We start from the raw sequence: 23,707 nt of genomic DNA, 5'->3' as shown, positions 1-23,707 counted from the left end.
CCCACAGAAGTACAAGAAGTCCAGATTCCTTTGTAGAGCAAACAGTGTCTGAAGCCAGAGACATGGGCAAAAGCCAGATCATGAAGGGCCTTAGGTACTTCACTGAAGAGATATAAACTTTATCCAAAAATCTGTAGGGAGCTGTTGAAATTTAAGTAAGAGAATCACATGATTTGTATTTGCCTTTCACATAGATCATTCTGGCTGATATATTGTTAGAGGAGAGCCAGACCAGAAGCAAAATATCAGTGTGTGTGTGGCAGGGGTGCGGGTGGGGGGTGCTTCTGCAATAATTTTTAGATTTAAAAATGTCAGAGGGCCTTTTTAGTGGCGGTAAATACAAATGAACTAAAGAAAAATTACGAACATCTACGATATATGCTATATCCTCTCCTTGGTACTTTCACATTTATTTTCCCATTTAATCCTTCCAGAAATCCTGTGAGAAAGTTGTATTTAAGAGATCTGCTTGTGAGGTTACTATTGCTATTATTGTTACTTTTATTTTTGTTAACATTATCCTGACTTTTGCTTTCTTTTCCTGCTATTTCCTTAGATGTTGATGCTACTCTTCATCCTTATCTTGGTTTTAAATCCTGGAATAATCAGGGGTTTGTTTCCTTTATTCCCATTATTTCACCATTTTGTTCTATATGATTGATAATTTTCCCATTCAACTATTTGTATATTTTTATCCTTATGATTTTAGAATGCCTTTTATGTCCCATTCCATATAGAGATAGTTGTATTAATCAGATTGATTTGCTTTCAAAAGGTGAATATTTTAGATTATTTAGTATGATAACTTCTCAAGCAGAAAAATCCCGAGAGATGAAAACTCACCTTTTAAAGAAATTCAGTGTTTCGCTTTCATTCTAATTCTGAGTATTTCTACACATTTCTTTTTTTTTAATAATTAAAAAAATTTTTTTATAAACATATAATGTATTATTAGCCTCAGGGGTACAGGTCTGTGAATCACCATGTTTACACACTTCACAGTACTCACCATAGCACATTTTCTACACATTTCTAATAGATATTTCCTAATACATCATTCTGTAACTGTTTTATCAACTTGAGCTTCATAAGCATTTCCTTCAAATTTTCCTATTTTGAGTTTTTTATCTAACCATATTATTTAACATTTTTGTGACGTTTTTAGTAAATCTTTCTAATGTACTTGGATTATACTGTCTTTCTTGAACTTCCAGATAACTTTGTACAATAGTAAAGTCAAGTATTTCCATTTATATGTGAGAAAGACGAGACTGAGAGAATCTAATTACCACCCAAGGATATATGATAAGTGACAGAGCTGGCGCCATGTTGTCTGACTGTATATCCAGTGATCTTTCCACTATGTAATCCTTAGCAAGGCTAATAAAAAATCTAAGTTGGTGAAAAGTACAAAATATTAGTACTTATATTTTATAAAAGCATTTCAGTTTACATTGACCTTATATTTTACAGGATCATATGTTCCAGCAGAATATTCTTCCTTTAGAATTGCTGAACAGATTTTTACAAGAATCAGTACTGATGATGAAATTGAAACAAATTCATCAACATTCATGAAGGAAATGAAAGAGGTACCCAAACTAAACTTTTCCTTATGTAAAATACACATTAAATTCCTCCACTAATGGTCAATTATTACGTAAGAAAGTATCCTTATATTAAAACATGCAGATGTGCTTATGTTCCTCTACAAGAGCCAGAGGGCAGTCAAAGACAGCTTCTAATTTCTTTCTTATGTGGAAATGGAAGAGATGGTTTTATTGAAAAATACAGTTTTAAGGAAAAAGCTAGTATTATTGAACAAAAAACCATGATTTCATGTTTTTGTATGGGATATATAAAAGACTTTCTGAAAACAAAGACCTGTTCAGGACCATTGCATTGTATCTATTGTTCCTGTTAGGTTTGATTTTAAAATAATAGATTACTGTGTTAGAATGCTTTTAAAAATCACCCTTTTGTGTGCCCCTTTAGAATCTTCACTTTGTATAACAAGGCATGTGTCATCATCTTTTTCTGATCTGAGCAAATATCAAATAGACTTGAAGGACTAAATGTATTGAATATAGTTCTTGGGCTGTCTTCAGTAGGTAGGAATTAATGGATCACTGTGAAGTTGGATAACTTTTTGTAGAAGGGCAAGAATAGTTTTTATTTGTGCTACCATATGTGACTTTTACATTATTATTTAGTATGTATTGCAGATTTTGGCTCTCTGAGGTGTACTGGGGTAGCTGTGGGAGAATATAGCAATGTACTAGGTGCTCAAGGTATATTTTTAAATGGTCCTAGATCTCAGGAAGCTTAGTCATATAGAAAGGTAAAAAGCCATGAAATTTACTGTTGTGTCAGTACATAATGGGTGTAATTATAATTTTTGAGAAAGAAGTTAATACTCTTCAGTGGAGAAGGAACATTTCTGTCAATTAAAGTCTTTGTCTTTGTTGAGTATGGATTTATATTTACTTGTTTAAATAGGAATCAATGGACTTGGATACTTTTTCCTCAATTTTTCTTTCTTTACTGGCTATCGAGATATTAAAATAAACTTGAGAAAAAGTTTTGAGTATAATATGACAATTGATAAGTCATTTGTGAAGAAGAAAATGACAATCTTTGTGCATTATTTAAACATTTAATTCATTGCTTAGTTTTATTTCACTATATCTAAAACATTAATATTTTAGATAATGGTTATTTACTCTTTGTTGTCTCGTACGCATATGCATGTGTCTATTACATACATATCAGCTGTTCTATTGAAATTATTACTCATGAGATTTTTTAAAAGAAAAGCAATGTGCTAGTTTCTACCTAGCTGGATAGCTTTATAAAAATAAGTTTCAGGTGAAGTAATTAAGAGACTGGATTTTTCCTCATTTTTTAAGTTGGTAGTGACAGCTGTTTGGTTACAGTGAATAATATTAAAATTATATTTTTCAGATAGCTTACATTCTACATAATGCTAATAACAAATCACTCATATTAATTGATGAACTTGGCAGAGGTACTAATACAGAAGAAGGTATTGGCATTTGTTATGCTGTCTGTGAATATCTGCTGAGCTTAAAGGTATTCTTCTTTGTTTCTTTAAAGTGTATTAATTTTGAGCGCTTTTTAAAAAAAAGATTTATTTATTTGAGAGAGAGAGAGCAAGAGAGAGCTCACACATCCCTGAGCAGGAGGAAGGGCAGAGGGAAAGGGAAAGGGAGAGAGAAATTTTCTGCAGACTCCCCACTGAGCACAGAACTTATATATGGGGCTTGATTTCACAACTGTGAGATCATGACCTAAGTGGAAACCAAGAGTCTAGTGCTCAACTAACTGAGCTACGCAAGCGCCCCCTTCACATATCCTTTATGTATTTATCATGATTGGATTTTATTGGCACCTACAAATAGTTCTTTAAACAATTTTAGGTAATAAAAGTATACCATAGTATTTATATTTTTATTAGCTGCAAGAACAGCTAGTATGATAGCTATGTAGACAGCTGAAGGAGGAAATCAAGAAATACAAATAATATCAAGACTAGTCACTTGGCTTTAATTTAGTCAAATTAAAAGGCAAAACATGAAAGCACTTCAATAATTGTCTCCGTGGATAATAACATTGACTATGATTTTACAACATGAAGTGAAAAACTAGGCATCTGAGGTCACTTTGTGGAAAATTATTTTACTTACCCACCTAAGATTCATTCCTTTAAAGAAAACAGGTTTTCACAAGTCAAGTAAAAGAGACTATGATTTTTGCTGTTTTATTAAGCTGATTTGTAAAATATCTTTTTAGATAATCTCTCAGAATATATGCAGGTGTGAAAAAACTTAAAATTTTTTTCCATATTTAAAGAACTTTGAGATAGGGCCCTGGGATTGAGCCCCACATTGGGCTGTCTGCTCAGCAGGGAGCCTGCTTCCCCACTCTCTCTCTGCCTGCCTCTCTCCCTACTTGTGATCTCTCTCTGTCAAATAAATAAATAAAATCTTTAAAAAAAAGTACCTTGAAATATCCCTAAGATGATCTTCTTTACCGTAATTGACAGTCTATAATGATTTATTATAAAGAATGAGAAAAATTTTATTTTTGTGATAGATATGTGATAAATCAAAAGTAATATTAAGAGATAACATTACTCTTTGTAATAGTGAATCTACGTCAGTTGATCTGTGTCAGTTGATCAAAATTTCTCATAAAAATAAGATATATGTATTAAGTGTTAGGATTAAAATCTAATTAGTGTCTGTGATGGTTAATTTTGTATGTCAGCCTGACTGTACTACAGAATACTGGATATTTTGTCAAGTAAGATTTTGGGTGTATCTATCAGGGTTTCTGAATGAGATTTGTATTTGAACTGGTAGACCCTCCCTAGAGTGAGTGGGTCCCATCCAGTCAGGTTTCTTATATGTTTTTTGTTTGCTTTTTTTCATGGGCTTGGTAAATATCAGTTCTTTTTATTTCCTCTATTCCATTCCACCTCTAACATAAGGAGGGTTAAGAGTAGTTAATCCTATAAATTATCATTTAAATTAGAGTGCAAAGGAGACACTGCAAAAGAAAATGTCCCAGGAGCAGAAACACAACATATGAGAACTGGGGTCTACACCTGGACGAGAGAAGTCTGTATCACAGGGGCAAAAGCTTAGTGCTCTGTTTTTTTGCATAAGACTTTAGTTTAAGTGGCTCAGTGGGTTAAGTCTCTGCCTTCGGCTCAGGTCATGATCCCGGGGTCCTGGGATCCAGCCCCGCATCGGACTCTCTGCTCAGCAGGGAGCCTGTTTCCCTTCCTCTCTCTCTGCCTGCCTCTCTGCCTACTTGTGGTCTCTCTCTGTCAAATAAATAAATAAAAATCTTTATTAAAAAAAAAAAAGAGTTTAGTTTAAAAGGGGCGGTGGGTATTGAGTTGGCAAAGGGATGGATAGAGTGAGCTAGAATGTCCATCATTGCACAGAACCACTCCTTCCCTTTGAGGTCTCCTTGGCACTATTCTCTGACAGCAGAGAAGCCGGAAACACATATGGTGAATGGCCTTCCTTGGAGAGTTGTGGGCTAGAACCTGCCAGGGAGGTTTGGAAGGTGGAGAAGGGGCTGTAATTCACAGTGTGCAGCCTAGCGCATACACAGACCTGGGGTGCAGGACAGCATCAGAGGGGTTCCTGAGAGCTTCTGGCTATGCTGCTGCCCCTGAGAGAGATGTCAGGGGCTTTCCAGCTGTTCCAGACAATTGCAGTAGCCCAGTGAGCTCTTGAGAATTGCAGATTTTGGTTCTCTGGGGTGTACTGGGGTAGCTGCAACCCTGACCCTTGCTCCGCTCACTTTCCCTGCTCCTTTAACAAAACCCTCCATACCCAGACACATGCCAGGGCTCCTGTTTTCCTGGCTACAAACGGACCAGCAAACCTGCTGCCTGGTACCACATCTGACCACCATACCTTCCAGGAACTGTTCCTCTTCTGCTCTGTCCTATGGGATCTGGATCTTCTAACCTTATTCTCAGCTCCAGGGATGAGGCCAGACTGACTCAAGCTTTTTCTCCGTGCCTCAGTGATGGCTCAGGAGTGGATGCCTACCCAGCCTGGCCAGTGAGTATAGGAGGAGGGTCCTGGCCACAATGACAGTTTCCAAGAGATTTCTGGGTGACATCTCGGTAAAAAGTTCCCCCTCCTCTGGACACTGTGTCATGGTGGAGGGACCAAGCTGCTGTGGCCGCTTGGTTCCAAGAGAGCATGCAACCGGAGGTTCACACAAACTCAGGAACAGCAAATGAGAAGGCAATAGAGAAAGAGAACTTGATCCTTAGTCAAACAGACCTTGCAATCCACCCTACCACTGGATTTTCAATTTCCATGTTGGTAAAGCCTGTTCAGCCTGGGTTTTTTGATGTAGCCAAAAACGTTTTTGACTTATTATTTTCAGAAGACACCTTTACTTGTGGATTTCTTGGCTAAATGTATTTGTTTCTTCTCACTAAAGGTCAAATTTTCAACAGGGCCATCCAATTAAGATTGATAGTTTTGTTCCATTTGTTCTTCTGTTGGCTGGTGTAAGCCACCAGGTTCTCCATGTGCTGCAAGAACAGCTTTAAGAACTTTAGATACTCTTAAGAATTTTTTCCATGAACCATATGAAGTTGCAATCAGCAATAAAATTGGGCAAAGCACAGGATACAGAAGCTTAATATTACTTCTTTTGCCTGGAACACAACCTTCTTTCTACCCACTGCTGATGTCTCAATTCCGTGGAGGCAGTAACTTGACATGGTGTGCAGTGTGTGCTGATGTTTCAAAGCATGATGAGCACTTCCAGAATGGTTCTAGAACTGAAAAGAGTTAGGATGGGGATGCCACAGAGTTCACAGATTACTTGGGCCACTTCTCAGCAGGAAGACTATCCAAGTCACCAACAGCACAGTGATTCTCAGACATGTGGTAATGCAACTTGTATATGATTTTTGTATTTAAAGAGCTGTGGGCATTTGTTTCAGAATTCCTTCTAATCTGGCTGCCTCCCAAGTTCTTCAGGCAAAGGCAAGAAAGGCCAAATACTTATGATGCTCTTCTCACAGCTTAGCACATTTTTAAAAAAAGACTTTATTTATTTATTTGACAGACAGAGATCACAAGTAGGCAGAGAAGCTGGCAGAGAGAGAGAGGAGGAAGCAGGTTCCCCACTGAGCCGGATGAGGGGCTCAATCCCAGGACCCCGGGATCATGACCCAAGCTGAAGGCAGAGGCTTTAACCCCCTGAGCCAACCAGGTGCCCCAGCACATTTTTTTTTTTTTAAGCTGAGAAACTGGACGGAAGGAAACACTCTAGCCTGCAAGGCCAACTAATGATTTTATTACTGCTTTTTCCTTAAACCTTGGTAGTGGATCTTCATCAATGAAGATGAATGAATGAGTAAAAGTACAATGGAAGATGCAAGCAATTGATTTGTTGCTTCTTTTGGAAATTTGGATAAGTTGATGTCCCCATGGCTTAAATGGCCTCTTCTATGGAGACTCTCCCGATGGATCAGGAAATCCCAAAGAAATTCTGTTGTAGGAATTTGACTTTTACCATCATTCAAGTGTTTTGCCAGTGTTTCCTCACAGGTGGTATAAAAAGCTGTTGACTCAGCAGTGAGAAGTCTTTGCAGACATTTGTTAATGGCAAAACTCTCCTAAGTCTTGTCTCTAGCTATGTCAGTAACAACATGGGCACAGTTGGCAAAGCTGTGTAGCTTGAACTTGATTCATGTGACTAATCAGTATAGGAAGAGGACTTTTAATATAAGAGTGTATTTCTTCATCACTTCTGCTATTACTGAAAGTACCTCAGAAGTAGCAGCAGAAAAAACAGCCAAATCCTCCAGGTTTATAAGAGCTAGAAAAGGTCAGTGTGCCAGTGCAAGTTTAGTTTGTTGCAGGTAACTCTTCAGCAGCTGACCCAGTTCTGCTGTCAACAGTGTCATTACTGAACAGTAGTTTGGAGGGATTTCTTGAGGGGACACAGACCCATGCCACAAGACGTTATGTAGGAGATCCAATGAAGACTCTTAGTATATCTGCTATGTATTAGCAAGCTCCTCAGATGCAAGCAGATCTCTTAAAAGGGTTTTCTTGTGGTACCTGTTTCATTGAGCATCTGACTTGATTTTGGCTCAGGTCATGATCTTAAGGTCTGGGATAAAGCCCTGCATGGGGCTCTGCACCCAGCGCAGAGTCTGCTTGGAATTCTCTCCCCCCCCCACACCCCGCTGCATGCCCTTTCTCTCTTAAAGGGGGGACATTCCTTCCTGTTCAGTAAAAATATATCACCTGAAGCCTGTTGTAGACATGCTGTCAGTTTCATTAAGCTAAAAGAATTAGCAGGAGATTCAAAGCTTTCCAAAGCATCAGATATTTCAGGAAATAACTCTACAAAGGCTGTCCACCTCAACCATGGTGTATATTGAATTTCAAACTGCCCCTTGGTCAGAGATAACAAATATGAGTGGACAGCCTCACACAGGGCCCAGCAGCCTCACACTTCCCCAGTAATCCAGAATCTGGGCTGATTCTCTGTAAACCACATAGTCTGTGATTGTCTTCTAACATACTTCACCTCTCTTACAGGGCCATTGATAATCACAGTTTTCTCTGACTTCAAACCTGAGTTTACAGATCATATCATAGGACTGAGGGAGAAAGATAAGTGGTAATAGGATCCTCTGTTAGCATACTATATGTTTGGGAATTACAACCTGGGACCTGGGAGTTAAGGGAACTGGCCCCTGAACAATCTGGGGGTAGGTACAGCACCAAGGAGAGGGAGGGCAAGGGGTATGTCTTTGGGGTCAGGGTCAGGTGCCTTCTTTAGTTGCCCACTAGGGGGCTGGTAGGCCTACCTGCTTCTGGACTGATGCAGTGATAGTGGAGGTCCGGGAGTGGTGGCCTAGAGCCCGAATCAGGGCCTGCCTTCCAGCTCAGTGCCAGGGCCATCCTGCCAGAAGGATGTGGCCAATGCTGCACCTCCTCCTGCCCTTACCGTACTGGGCCTGAACATACTAGGTGAGTGCTCATGTGTGCATAGGCACCCTGGCTCCCATCTGCTCTACCTCTGTAACTTCTAGCTCCTCCCATCCAATCAGTTTTGCGTGGATTCCAGTTGAATACCTGAATAAAACAAAAAGGCTGACCTTTCTGGGAATGAGAGGGTTACTTCCTATCTGACTGCCTTCAATCTAGAGTCATTTTTCCTGCCTTTGGAATAGAATTGAAACATCAACTTTTTCTGGATCTTGAGCCTGCCAGCATTTGGATTGGAACTATACCATTTGCTCTCCAGTTCTCATGTCTTAAAGACTCAGACTGGAATTATAGCATCAGCTCTCCTGGGTCTCCAGCTTGCTGATTGCAGATCTGGAGATTCGTAAGTCTCCATAATCATATGAACCAATTCCTAATAGTTAAGCTCTCTCTCTTTCTCTCTCTCTCCACACACACACACACACACACACTCACACACACATACATACACACACAGAGTATTCTATATTTCTGGAGAAGACTGACTATTACAGATTTTGGTATTGAAAGTAGTTCTAGAGCAACAGAATTTTTTTAATAATTAAAAAAAAATTAATAAACATATAATGTAATATTAGCCCCAGGGGTACAGGTCTGTGAATCGCCAGGTTTACACACTTCACAGCACTCACCATAGCACATACCCTCCCCAGTGTCCATAACTCCACCATCCTCTCCCTACCCACCGCCCGGACCCAGCAACCCTCAATTTGTTTTGTGAGATTAAGAGTCTCTTATGGTTTGTCTCCCTCCTGATCCCATCTTGTTTCATTTATTTCTTTTCCTACCCTCCAAACCCCCCATGTTGCATCTCCACTTCCTCATATCAGGGAGATCATATGATAGTTGTCTTTCGCCGATTGACTTATTTTGTTAAGCATAATACCCTCTAGTTCCATCCATGTCATCGCAAATGGCAAGATTTCATTTATTTATCTATTTATTTATTTATTTTCAGCATAACAGTATTCGCACCACACCCAGAGCTCCATGCAATCCGTGCCCTCTCTAATACCCACCACCTGGTTCCCCCAACCTCGCACCCTCCGCCCCTTCAAATCCCTCAGATTGTTTTTCAGAGTCCATAGTCTCTCATGGTTCACCTCCCCTTCCAATTTCTCCCAAGATTTCATTTCTTTTGATGGCTGCATTATATATATATATATATATATATAGATGCGCCACATCTTCTTTATCCATTCATCTGTTGATGGACATCTAGGTTCTTTCCATAGTTTGGCTATTGTGGACATTGCTGCTATAAACATTCGGGTGCACGTGCTCCTTCAGATCACTCCATTTGCATCTTTAGGGTAAATACCCAATAGTGCAATTGTTGGGTCATAGGATAGCTCTATTTTCAACATTTTGAGGAACCTCCATGCTGTTTTCTGGAGTGGTTGCACTAGCTTGCATTCCCACCAACAGTGCAGGAGAGTTCCCCTTTCTCCATATCCTCACCAGCATCTGTCACTTCCTAACTTATTAATTTTAGCCATTCTGACTGGTGTGAGGTGGTATCTCATTGTGGTTTTTATTTGTATTTCCCTGATGCCAAATGATGTGGAGCACTTTTTCATGTGTCTGTTGGCCATCTGGATGTCTTCTTTGCAGAATGTCTGTTCATGTCCTTTGCCCATTTCTTGATTGGATTATTTATTCTTTGGTTGTAGAGTTTGATAAGTTTTTAATAGATTTTGGATACTAGCCCTTTATCTGATATGTCGTTTGCAAATATCTTCTCCCATTCTGTCAGTTGTCTTTTGGTTTTGTTAACTCTTTCCTTTGCTGTGCAAAAGCTTTTGATCTTGATGAAGTCCCAATAGTTCATTTTTTGCCCTGCTTCCCTTGCCTTTGACGGCATTCCTAGGAAGAAGTTGCTGCGACTGAGGTTGAAGAGGTTGCTGCCTGTGTTTTCCTCAAGGATTTTGATGGATTCCTTTCTCACATTGAGGTCCTTCATCCATTTTGAGTCTATTTTCATGTGTGGTGTAAAGAAATGGTCCAATTTCATTTTTCTGCATGTGGCTGTCCATAGAGCAACAGAATTTTAACGATTAGTTTTCTGAATTAGTTCTGGAGTTTCTGGAATTGACTCTTTAGTCTGATTAGATTTACATTATTTTATTTTTATTATTTAACTCAAAGACTTGTTTTATTATAGTACATGGGTTGGGACAAATGGGAAGGGGTAGATACAGTGGGCAACTATGGCCCTAATTAGTATTGGTGCCCATCCTGATGGCCGTGAATGTGCTAAAGATGCCACCACTCTGCATTATGGTTTTCCTGATGCCACCCATCAGCTCCCAACTCCACATTCCAACCCTGATTGAAAAAAAAGTACCCAAGAGCACCCCAGCTGCCATGCCCATTGCATAGCCCATCATAAAACCCATCTATACGTGGCTGAAGCAGCTTGGCTTGGTGTGTCTGTAGGGCCCTATAGTCACTGGCATCCTCTTAGTGTTCAGGTCCCTGTACCATAAAGATACTAATGACTCTATTTCTAGTAGTAGAGTGTAGTAGTTTTGTTTGATACATAAATTTTGAGGACATTAATGTTATTATGAACATAGGCCTTACTAGTTTACTGAATTTCTGAATTTTTTCTGTTGCTTTATAAATTTGGTTTTATACCCCTTTTGATTTATTAAGTAGTTGAATCTTTTCATTTTTCTGTCCTGTACCTCTTGCCACACCCCCTTAATGATTGATGCCATTTGCCAGCCCAAATATTTTCCTTTTAATGTCTTAAGACTTTCTTTTTCCACCAATCGCATCTTTATAGTTTCTTTTTTCTGGTAATATCTTAAAACATAACCAATTATGCAAATCTCTAGTTTAGTAACTCAAGACTGGAAACCATGTGCTGGTCATCTCATTTGAACCATCTGCATCAATACCTAAAATACTTCTGGAAAATGGAGTTTTCTGGGATTCCACATTACAATAAGTACCAAGAATTTGCATCTTTAACAAGCTCCCCAGGGGATTACTGAAGTTTGAGAATCATTGTCCTAAGCATTATTCTCCACCTTTTCTTTCTTTTAAGTACCTAACCTAAACACAATGCAAATCTAAAACCTAAAAATCTTTGTGATTTTGAATACCTAAGACAAACCATTGATTCCACTTTCCAAAAAATAGTTAAATGGAGGAAAGCTACTTTTAAAGTAAAGTTTTTTTTAAAGTTGAGAGAAATTTTATGATTTTACTTGTAGAATATTTTTCTAATAAATGATTACCTCACTTAGCAGCTTTATTTCTGGTAAATCTCATCTTTTGAATATATTCAGATTTTTTTTAGGATTTTATTTTTAAATTTGTTCTCTTTTTTGTAATATAACATATGTGTGATGTGTAAACATAATAAAATGTCTCTTTCATTGAATATAAATTTGCAAAATATTTTGAATTGAGTTGACCAGTATTAGTTTCATTCCTACACTTTTCCCAAACTACCTGGAAAATCAAACTAATTCTTTTTCTAGTTCATTTAAAAAATACATTTATTGTTATATATTCTAGGCATTTACACTGTTTGCTACGCATTTCCTGGAACTATGTCATATAGAGGTCCTGTATCCTAATGTAGAAAACATGCATTTTGAAGTTCAGCATGTGAAGAACACTTCAAGGGATAAAGAAGCAATCTTGTATACCTACAAACTTTGTAAGGGACTCACAGAAGAAAAAAATTATGGTATTGCATATGGAAATTATATCTATATAATATCTATTGAAACACTACATATCCTCATAATTCTTTTCCCCTTTACTTGGCTCTTAATCTAAGCCAATTTTCCTGTCATTCTTTTGAGTGTTTATGCTCTAAGACTGTATTTTCTATATCAAGCTTATATTTTATGTATGTTAAGTTTATATTTAAATTTATATTAATCAGTACTTATGTAGAATTACAACACATTAAATTTCCAGAAGTATTAGTTTCTATTCTGAGGAAAGTATAATTTAGCTTGTATTTGCAAGTTATAAATGAATTGAAAATTGTATATTTCTTATACATTTTTTCAGTAACATCTGTTTTCTTCAGATGTTGGGAACTTAATCATCTAAAGTCTTAAAAGGGAATGTATTACCAAACCATATGATGCTTGTAAACTTGATTAGATATTTTCTACCTAAATCATTATATGACATGTAAAATCTCATGGATTCAGAAATTTTTTAATTTATCCATAAATATAAATTTCCTAAAATAATTTTAGCTATGAATGTGACCCTCTGTGGGGCGGGAAGCATCTTTGTTTTGCTATTTGAAATGAGAAATCAACTGCATAACTTAATTTGTGTCAGATACTCTATTTTTATAAGCTTAAATTTCATCTATTACATGGGGATAATTTTCCATGTATGTAGGGCTTATGAAGATTAAATGAATTATCAAACATCTGTTTAATATAGTACCTAGCAATTAGTAACTTCTCAGTAAATGTGCTTGCGTTGTTTCTATTGCCTCTAAAGAAGTACATACAATTAACTGTTACCACACAGTAGAAAGCCTTTGTGGCATTTATACAACAAAATTAGGCTCAGGGAACATGAGAATACTAGGTAGTACTTTGAATTGCATGAAGAATAGTCATCTATGGTTATATCTTGTGAGAAATCCCCCTCTCAGTGATCTGCTAGACAGATGAATATTCAGCTTTAGGGTTATCTCTGTGACTAGGGTTATCTCTCCTCCCTTGCAAAGCACATATTCTTTGACCTTCTATTAACCAACTGCATTTGTAGTTGGAATTTCATTGTTATTATTCAGTTTTCTAGTTACCCCTTTTCTTTTCCCTATTATGTTTTCCTGTCTCAGATATATGTTGAGAGGTAATTGATATTCTAACTTGTCATACATCTTGGACAAACAATTTAAATCTTATGATTGGCAAATTGTCATTTAGAACTTTGGAAAACTTAATTTTGAGAATGGCTAAGTTCTTCATAAATCCCTGTAGGATGGAAGTTTAAATCTGTGAAGAAAAGATTACTGCTTAAAATAAACATAATACCTGCCATAACAACAACAACATATAGCCCATTGTCTATAATTTTAGGATTAAAAGCTGCAGAGGTGTCATCACTCCCATCATCAATTGTCTTGGATGCCAAAGAAATCACAACTCAAATTACGAGACAAACTTTGGTAAGAAACTTTTTAGCGATAAGAATTGGTTTTCTAATTCAGGAAAATACTTTTAGTGTATATTATTATAATGGTGTTGTACCTAAGTATATGATAATATTAATGATTAAAGCATTTAAAATAAAACCTAATTTTTTTAAAAAAAAGATTTTATTTATTTATTTGACAGAGATAGCATAAGTAGGCAGAGAGCAGCGGGCAGGGAGAGACAGAGAAGCAGGGTCTCCACTGAGCAGGGATCCCGATGTGGGGCTCAATCATGGGACTTTGGGATCATGACCTGAGTCAAAGGCAGCCACTTAACTGACTGAGCCACCCAAGCCCCTAAAAACCTAATTCTAAATAAGGCAAATCTTTTTTTACTTCTCACAATTTTTTTGGTTTGGTCTATTTCAACCTTTCCCAACAAATCAACCAGTAAGTTAGTAGACAAAAGTTAAAACAGTTTGGTTCCTATAATACTTACTGCTACACTAACTTTATGATGAAAAAATAAGTCTATATAAAGTAAGCATTAAAAATAAAAATCCCTCTGATGAATCACAGACCTATACCCCTGAAACAAATAATACATTATATGTTAATAAAAAATAAAAGAAAAAAATAAAAATCACAGGTTGCCTGGGTGGCTCAGTCAATTAAGTATCTGACTCTTGATCGGCTCATGTCATGATCTCAGGGTTGTGAGATTAAGCCCCAAGTTGGCCTCTGCGCTGGGTGTAGAGCCTGCTTAAGATTCTCTCTCTCCCTCTCTCCAACCCCCACTCATATTTGTTCTCTCTAAAAAATAAATAAAAATTAAAAATAAAAATTACTATGCACCATACTTTAGCATCTTTTTTTTTTTTAAGATTTTATTTATTTGACAGACAGAGATCACAAGCAGATCACAAGAGATCCCTCTGCCTGCCTCTCTTGGGAGGCAGGCAGAGGGAGAGGGAGAAGCAGGCTCCCTGCTGAGCAGAGAGTCTGACGTGGGGCTTGATTCCAGGACTCTGGGATCATGACCTGAGCTGAAGGCAGAGGCTTTAACCCACTGAGCCACCCAGGCGCCCCACTTTAGCATCTTTTAAAATAGTATTTAAGACTCTTATCCATTATCATATATAAGCCTCCTGACCCTTCATGAAGCGGTTAGGTCTTTCTAGTATAAGATTAATAAGCTGTTACTTTTACTCATTTTTTTGCAACTGAGATTCACAGAGGTTAAGTGTTTTGCTATTGAACTCACATCTATTGCCTCAAAATTTGGATATCTTTTTTTTAATATCAGCTTGCTTTATGTTTTAAGAATACAGTGTGTTCAGTAAACTATGTGCATTATGAAATTTTCTTCAGTAGTAATGGTTTCCTTTGTCTTTCTGTCTTAACCTGCTTTTAATTTTTATTGTATCCCTTTAGTCTCTTGAGTTTCTAGACTATCTTCATGACTTTACTTACCTAATCCTCCATTTGAATCTCTTCAACAATTTTGGCAGTGTTGGCTTCTGAAGAATCTCTCATTATCTAGTTCCTTGGTCTTCATCTTGCAAGATTCCGCCTTCTTGAGTTGCCTTCTAGGCTTTGGCTTTCCTGATAATGATTCTCAAAATATATTCTAGACAAACTAATCTTGTGCACATTGATATATTCTACAGCAAATTGATATATTCTACCTTTAGTCAAATATTTTATTAGATAGTTTTTTCCCCTTTTATTGTTCTGTATAGTTTCTTTAACTCTCAAAACATTTCTCCTCTTCCCAAACTTTACCCTCGATGTCCTCACTCTACAGAAAATTCACTTCCTATATTTTTTGAGAGACTTGCAGTTATCTTGATGAATCCTTGAACTTCTTGAAAACTCTAATTTGGAATATCTGTTTTTCACCCAGTTCTCTTCTTTTCTATCTCAGAGAAAAAGATTATCTTTCAATTTATTCAAGGCGAACTTTTCCACCCTTTTTCCATATCCAATAAGATATAACTTCATCAGATTCCTTTCTTCTCGCTCTCTTTTTAAAGATTTTATTTTTAAATAATTTCTATACCCAACATGGGGCTCGAACTCACAATCCTGAGAGCAATAGTCACGTGTTCTACTGACTGAGCCAGTGAGGTGCCACATTTTTTAAAAAAGATTTTTTAAAAGTAATTTCTGTACCAAATATGGGGCTTGAGCTTACAATCCTGAGATCAAGAGCCATATGTTCTCCCAACTGAGCCAGCCAGGTATCCTTTGTTCCCCTTCTCTTTGCATCCTTAGTGTTTGTTCACTGGCTTTTCCTTTTCCTATGAATATGCTTAGGTAGGTTTTTCCTAAGAAATCCTTCTTTATTACCTTACTTCTCAAGATATTTCTCTTTTTTTTTTTAACTGCCAACTTCTTAAGAGATGATAATAATGATTTACTTCCGTTTTCCACTTGCAAACTAGATCTTGTCATCATGCCACTGAAACTTTCTTTGTGAAATACCAGCTAATGATTAATGATTAACTCTTATGGCATTTTTTTTTTTCACTTCTCATCTTCCCTGGTCTCTCTGTGGTGTTTGATACTACCCTTCTTTCCCTTTTCAGAATTCTTTTCTGTCTTGGCTACTGTGAAATGGTCTTCTCCTGGATGTCTTCATTTTCTTACCTCTGATTACCCCTTTTTTTCTTTTTTCACCAGTGCTTTTTTTGTTGTTGTTCAATTTTTACTTAAATTCTAGTTAATTATACAGCGCAATATTGGTTTCAGGAGTAGAATTCAGTGATTCACCACTTACTTACAATATCCAGTGCTCATCACAACAAACACCCTCCTAATACCCATCACCTATCTAGCCCACCCTCCCTACCTCCTTCTATCAACTGTCAGTTTGTACTCTTTTGTGAAGAGTCCCTTATGGTTTGTTTCCTTCTCTCTTTTTTTCCCTCCCTCCTATATATTCATCTGCTTTCTTTCTTAAATTCCACAAATGAGTAAAATCATATCGTATTTGTCTTTCTCTGACTGATTTATTTTGCTTTAGCATAATATACTCTAGCTCCATCCATCCATCTGTCTTGCAAATGGCAAGATTTCATTTTTGGCTGAGTAATATTCCATTATATATATATATATATAAATATACCACCTCATCTTTATCTGTTCATCTGTCGATAGACATCTGGGCTCTTTCCATATTTGGCTATTGTTGATAATGCACCTAGCCCTACAAGTCTGTATTTTTGTATCCTTTGGGTAAATACCTACTAGTGTAATTCCTGGGTCATCAGGTAGTTCTATTTTTAACTTTTTGAGGAATCTCCATACCGTTTTCTAGAGTGATTGCACCAGTTTGCATTCCCACCAACAGTGCAAGAGGGTTCCCCTTTCTCTTCATCCTCACTAACATCTGTTGTTTCCTGTGTTGTTAATTTTAGCCTTTCTGACAAGTGTGAGGTGGTATCTTGTGGTTTTGACTTGTATTTCCCTAATAATGAGTCTTTTTACGTGTCTGTTAGCCATCTGGATGTCGTCTTTGGAGAAATGTCTATCTCATGTCTTCTGCCCATTTCTTAACTGTATTACTTGTTTTTTATGTGTTGAGTTTAATAAGTTCTTTATAGATTTTGGATACTAACCCATTATCAGATATGTTATTAGCAGATATCTTCTCCCATTCTGTAGGCTGCCTTTTAGTTTTGTTGATTGTTTCCTTTGCTGTGCAGAAGCTTTTTATCTTAATAAAGTCCCAATAGCTCATTTTTGCCTTTGTTTTCCTTGCCTTTGAAAACATATCTAGCAAAAAGTTGCTGCAGCCGAGGTCAAAGAGACTGCTGCCTGTGTTCTCATCTAGGATTTTGATAGTTTCCTGTCTCACATTTAGGTCTTTCATCCATTTTGATTTTATTTTTGTGTATTTTACCAGTGCTTTTTATCATTCTACTTATTAAATGGAAGTTTCCCTAAGATTTTGCCCTTCCTTCTGTGTTTGAAACTATATTCTTGGCGAGCTCATCCATTTCTCAGCTTTCATTTTCACTTCTTTTTTACTTTGAATCCATATATTTTTCTTTGTATTTCTTCTTGAAATCTGTTTATGTTTTCATTCTTTAATAGGACCAAAATTAAATTTATAATATGAAAAAAATCTCATTTTTTTGCTCCTAAATTTCTGTGACCCATTATAATCATCTTTGAATCCTTCTTAATCACCTCTCATTAACACTATGCAATAGATTCTCTTTTTCAATCCAGCATGTATACATATACCAGATTATCTCCTAAGCATGACTTTTATTATGTTTTCCTGTTCAGAAACTTTTGGTTGTTTCTTATGAAATTAAAGTGAAATTCCTTAGCCAGGGACTATCCTAAATTTTTGAGGATTTCCTGTGGCTTAGGAATTTACATTTTTAACCAGTCTTCAGATGATTCTTAAACACACTAAGGTTTGTTAACTACAAACTTTTTTAAGCTTTATGATTTCCCTTTGTTTACTACCCCAACCTTAGATAACATTTCTCAATTTAACTAAAACCTACATTTCTGCCACATTGAGTTACTGGTCATTTCATCATTTTGACCTGTGTACCAGGATTTCTAATGTGTCTGCTCTCGCTGTTTCCTCCATCTAGAATGCCCTTACTTCTCTGTTCTTTTGTCCATCAAGAGTCATTCCAAATATTCCATCCTACTTAAGCTTTTCTTGACCTGAGCTGGGAATGAGTTCTCCTTCCTCTAAACTTTGAATCTCTCTCCTGAGACTTATCATAATTACCTAAATCAGCTGCTTATGAATATGTCTCTTTCACTATAATAATATGTCTCTTCTTTGAGCCTCTTAAGTTCCAGTGGCATGTCAGACAGACATTTTTGTATCCCCAGTAGACATAAACACAAGGTTGGGGGCCTGGAATATAGATGATAATAGATATTCAGTAAATGTGTATTATTTAGATAATAAACTGATAGTTGATCATTCAATATATCAGATAGATGGGTGAATATATGATAATCTTATTTTACTTCATGGAGTTGGATTCATTTTACTTACAGTGAGAGAAGAAAAATATCTTGAATTGCTTTCTATTGAGAAGAGTTTTTGAGAAGAGGGATTTTATTTTCCATAGTAAAAGGAAACCAACTAACTTTACATTAACAGTTAAGGCTGAAAATGGTAATTCTTCTATCTAGCTCAGGAAACAAGGTGGATGAAGAATTTTCCAGCTGTACTCCTATCCCTTTGAATAGTAATTCAAAGAATTACTATTCCCCTTATAAACAGTATTTCTTGGGCATCCTAACTATAGGTTGTTAAGAATTGGCATAATTTCAAGTAGCTATTTATAGCACTTATTTTCAAAATGTAATCTACTCCTCAGGCAATATATTTTCTTAGACTCTAGCAGTTTCTATACATTAAATCTCTCAGAGGGACAAGCAACTTACTGTTGACCCATTCTGTCTACCAGTTTTATCTATTGGGGAATTAAAGTAGGAGATAGCAGAGTTGTACTTTGGGTGACATTTAAAATGAATACTGAATAGCAATGAGCAATTATATTGAGTGAGAAATTTGACCTATTTAGCAGATCTTTTTTCATTGAAAAGTGATTTTCAAGAATATAGGAATCTATGATAAAGTAAATACTCATGAAAAATTTTATTCTTTCAAAACAATATTTCTTCATTTTTTCTGGTATGTTCTTTGCTAGTTGAATGGAATTGATGTATCCAAAGAAATTAGTTACCTTTGAGTTCTGCATTTCTATGAAAGGAAAGAGAAAATTGCCAAAATTTTAAAACAAAGTCATACTAATCATATTTTAATTTTTATCTATATTTTTTCAATAACAGCAAAACCAAAGGAGTACCCCTGAGATGGAAAGACAGAGAGCTGTGTACCATCTAGCTACTAGGCTTGTTCAAACTGCTCGAAACTCTCAGTTGGATCCAGACAGTTTACGAATGTATTTAAGTAATCTCAAAAAGAAGTATGAAATAGATTTTTCCAGGGCTGAACAAGTTTCAGGAAAGACTGAAGAATAGTAACAATTTATATCATGTACAAATCAAATAGTATATGTTAATATAGGGAAACTAGGATTCATTTTTCCTAAGAGCAAAAGAAAATATTTGCTTAATTTTATATCTGAATGGAAAACTACATTACATTATACTAACCTCGGAATTATCATCTATCTATTGTATATAAAATTTTGTTATAACTTAAAATATGAAAACCATTGAAAGGATTTTTTATGTTAGAAAAATTTCAGTATAACATTACAGTTTTTCTCATTGATGAAAATTCATGTTATTAATTCTTAAGTGTATTTATATCAAGTTATGGTTTAAAATGTTATTGTAAATGCCTTAGTTTTTGGAAAAGAAAAAACCACCTTTTTCTTTTTTTCTAGTCTGGAAACTTAGATGAGTTATTTTACACTCTCTTTTGAAGTAATAAGACCCTATGGCTCAATAATTGCTTAATTAGTACCCCCAAATTCCAACACTGGATACTTATGGGGTTTGTTAAAATGATATTGGAAGTTTTAAAGTGTTTGTTTGTTTGTTTGTTTTTTTGACATTGAGTATAGTTCTAAAGGGTGAAAATAAACAAATAGATATTTTGTAATGCAGAGAATGTTTTTGGAAGGGGGAGTTGCCATAACTCACTCTTTCAGTTTTCCAAATATAAGGCATTCCATTTTCTACTCACCAACCTCTTTTCCAAGTTTCAGTTTTGGCCATCTTTATTAGGTGAGTAACCAAAGCAGCAAAAAGGTAATATTGATTCATTTGCCTCAAGGAGCATTTTATAGAACTGTTTTTCCATAGGCATGTGGCTTACACCATCATTTCAGAGCTTACCTGAAGGTCATTCTTGTTTCATAAAATAACTGTAAGAGCAGGGCTATTGTCTTCTCAAATACCTTATTTCTACAATTCCATCGCATTAGATGACTTATTTATATAATCTTATCACAAAGGCCCAAAATGGGGAAGTTATTCTTTCCTTGGATAATTAAGTATCTGGAACTCAGGGTGTACATTCAATAAGCTGCAGATTTCTTACTAATTTGGCCAAAAAAATATATTCACATACTGGTTAGGGCCCTATTTTTTTGTTAATGTATTTGTATTTTATAAAATCTAATATTTTTTACTTTATTAAATTCTAATAGATATATTGAAAAAGTTTTATTTAAATGACATACGGTTTGAAATGTGAATGTAAATTGGTGTTCATATATTAATTTGATACTTGTTAAACATCCCATTAGACTACTTATATTCCCTATTGTCATGTTTTAGAGAGTACCACAATATCTGAATTTGACCATTAACCATGTTTTAATTCACAGTCTTTAAAATGAATTATATTGTATGTAGTCATTCCTAAAAGCAGTTTGATATCTTAGGTTTGCCCCAAATTTTTAAAAGGGACTGAGGATGAAAAGGGCGTGGCAGATTAGGAAGAAAAGGGAAGAAGCAATAAAAGGCAGAAGGGGAGTATGCAGTGGGAGAAAAACAGGCAAGCAGAGATAAGAGCAAAGTATTAAATATGCAGAATATCATTTCCTTAAATATATTAATTTCCCTTTAGGTTTATCCCTAATATTAGATTCTACCAGACTTTTAAGAAATTTTTCATGATTTAGAACTTTTGATGCAGAAACTGTAGCCAACTGATTAATTCCTTTTGTTTAGTTTAGAATACTGAAATAAAAATAGGTTTATATCTTCTTAAAATTAAATTTTTTTCTTCAGTTGTTTTGTGTGTAGCCAAAACACAAAAAAGCAAATTAAATGAAGATATAATTATTATTCTATGGCACTATAGAATAGAAATGAATACTAGGGAGATAATCCATTCTTTAATTTTAAGATCTACTTGGTCTCCTCTTCAGTACCTTTTTGCTTTGCTTTTCTCTAAAATTATAGATCATTATCTCATAATCCAGCCTTTTAAGATAAATGTTCATTATGCTATAAAAAACTCCTTTAATTTCCACCTCAAAGCCATTTTTTTAATCTGTTCCATCTTTCTCTTCACATAAAGTAGTATTTTTCAAGTCTAGGGTTAAGGTATGTGGGAATAGAAGAAAAAGGCAGCTTATACTCATGCTTAGGAAGTAGTGCATTTGTTTGTTTTAAAATTTGCATATAATACAATTAACTCTTTTTTGATGTAAAATTTTATGAATTTAGCACATTTTTGGATTCAGGGAACCACTAGGACAATCAGTTTGTTCACCCAACGGTTCCTTCCCCTTCACATCATTCCCTTAGCACTGTCCCTTTGTTGTGAAATCCATCCCTGACCCCTAACTTTAACCCAGCAATCACTGGAAATTAAGCATTCCATCCCTATAGTTTTGTTTTTTTCCATAATGTTCAACAAAAGATATCATATAGCATGGGATCTTTTGAAACTGGCTTCTTTTACTCAGCATAATACTTTGTAGAATTTGTCCATGTTGTTGTGTCCTTTTATTGCTGACTGTTTCATTTTTTGTATGTGCCTTAGTTTACCCATACACTCTTTGAAAGACAATTGGGGTTCCATTTTTGGTGATTAAGAATGGAGCTGCTATAAACATTCTTGTATAGATTTTTGCATATTAAGTTTTAATTTACCTAGGTTAAATAGGAGTAGAATGGCTTTGTCATCTTGTAAGTATGTGTTTAACTTCATAAGAATTTGCCAAACTGTTTTCTAAAGTGGTTCTTAAATTTTGCATTCCCATCAGCCATGGCTGAGAATGTTCCACATGTTCTCTAACACTTGGTATTATCAGTTTTTTTTTTTTTTTTAATTTTAGCCATTCCAATATGTATATAGTGAGTAATGCATTTTTAAATTTTAAAGCTGTTCTGCTAATTCTTTAGCAAACAAAAACTATTCTGACTTTTTAAAAAAGACTTTTGTTTAATTATTTGACAGAGACATAGCAAGAGAGGGAACACAAACAGGGGGAGTGGGAGAGAGAGAACAGGCTTCCCACGGAGCAGGGAGCTCAATTCCAGGACCCTGGGATTGTGACCTGAGCCAAAGGCAGATGCTTAATGACTGAGCCACCCAGGCACCCCACCATTCTGACCTTTTTAAGCAAATTATATCACTATCTTATATGCTAGTGTTAAAAAATATTCAAATGTCAATAAATTGTGTGTAGTATGGACTTCCTACATGCTTATTTATGAGCTTAAAATATGCTCAATTGTAATTAAATATACTTTAGTTAAATGTATGAATTCAATTCTATAATGCATTTCTACCTCACAGGAATGAAAATGGAAGGAAAGGAAAAGTAAATGATCTAGTTATATTGCTGCTTTGCTATTTCCATTCTATTATTTAGAAATTTAAATCACACAATTGTTTATCTTACTATAGGCCCAGAATGAAAACCCATTTCGTATAAATTGTCAGAGTTTTGAATAGTCCCCAGAATGCAAGTAGAGAGTGAAAATGGCTACTAAGTGCCATAATCTACCAAAATTGATCCTAGAATAGACAGCAATGGGTGAGAAACAGATTTTATTGTCAAGAACTGTGAAGGTGGAACTATGTATGGTGATGAATGTTAACTAGACTTATTGTGGTGATCATTTTGCAATACATGCAAATGTTGAATAACTATGTTGTATACCTGAAACTAAAATAATGTATGTCAGTTATACCTCAATTAAAAGAAAAAAAAAAAAAAAAAACATGTGAAGGGTCTGGGATTTTTACCTTACTTGCAAACTAGCAGTTTAGCATACCACAGTTTAATGTGTGCTGTCAGAAGACAAAAGATTCTTGGGTCAGAAACAAAAGATTTTCTTGCTAATGGCACATCATGCAGTGTGAGTTTCATGTTTGTGTTGATTTCAGATATCCCCATCCTCTAAGATATGGAGTGGTCCAGTTAGATATGTACACAGTGGATTTACACTATAGCTGAGGAACCCAAAGCTAGGGGAACCCTTTTATTATAATGAGCTTCTAGCAAACCTGCTTGACTTT

General features: G+C 35.7%; 1 protein-coding gene and 2 pseudogenes across 2 annotated transcripts in view; 1 reads left to right on the top strand and 2 right to left on the bottom strand.

The window, feature by feature from the left end:
* MSH4 (mutS homolog 4) overlaps window positions 1–19,872 on the top strand; it is a 103,406-nt gene extending 83,534 nt beyond the window's left edge. Inside the window, exons 16-20 of one of the 2 annotated variants that reach the window (XM_032301673.1) lie at window positions 1,474–1,592; window positions 2,965–3,093; window positions 12,105–12,279; window positions 13,649–13,737; window positions 19,546–19,872. In XM_032301673.1, coding sequence (XP_032157564.1) covers window positions 1,474–1,592; window positions 2,965–3,093; window positions 12,105–12,279; window positions 13,649–13,737; window positions 19,546–19,737 — 704 coding nt within the window. In that variant the 3' untranslated portion in view covers window positions 19,738–19,872. The remainder of the gene's footprint in view (window positions 1–1,473; window positions 1,593–2,964; window positions 3,094–12,104; window positions 12,280–13,648; window positions 13,738–19,545) is intronic. The other variant, XM_032301674.1, reaches the window with a different exon arrangement.
* Window positions 5,937–8,225, bottom strand: LOC116567299 (annotated as a pseudogene).
* Window positions 10,790–11,032, bottom strand: LOC116567297 (annotated as a pseudogene).
* Window positions 19,873–23,707: the final 3,835 nt, after the last annotated feature.

Source organism: Mustela erminea, chromosome 10 (assembly GCF_009829155.1).
Source record: "Mustela erminea isolate mMusErm1 chromosome 10, mMusErm1.Pri, whole genome shotgun sequence".
In the NCBI taxonomy this organism is placed as follows: Eukaryota; Metazoa; Chordata; class Mammalia; order Carnivora; family Mustelidae; genus Mustela; species Mustela erminea.
Note: the sequence above shows the minus strand (reverse complement) of the source record. Positions and strands in the feature narration are given on the sequence as shown.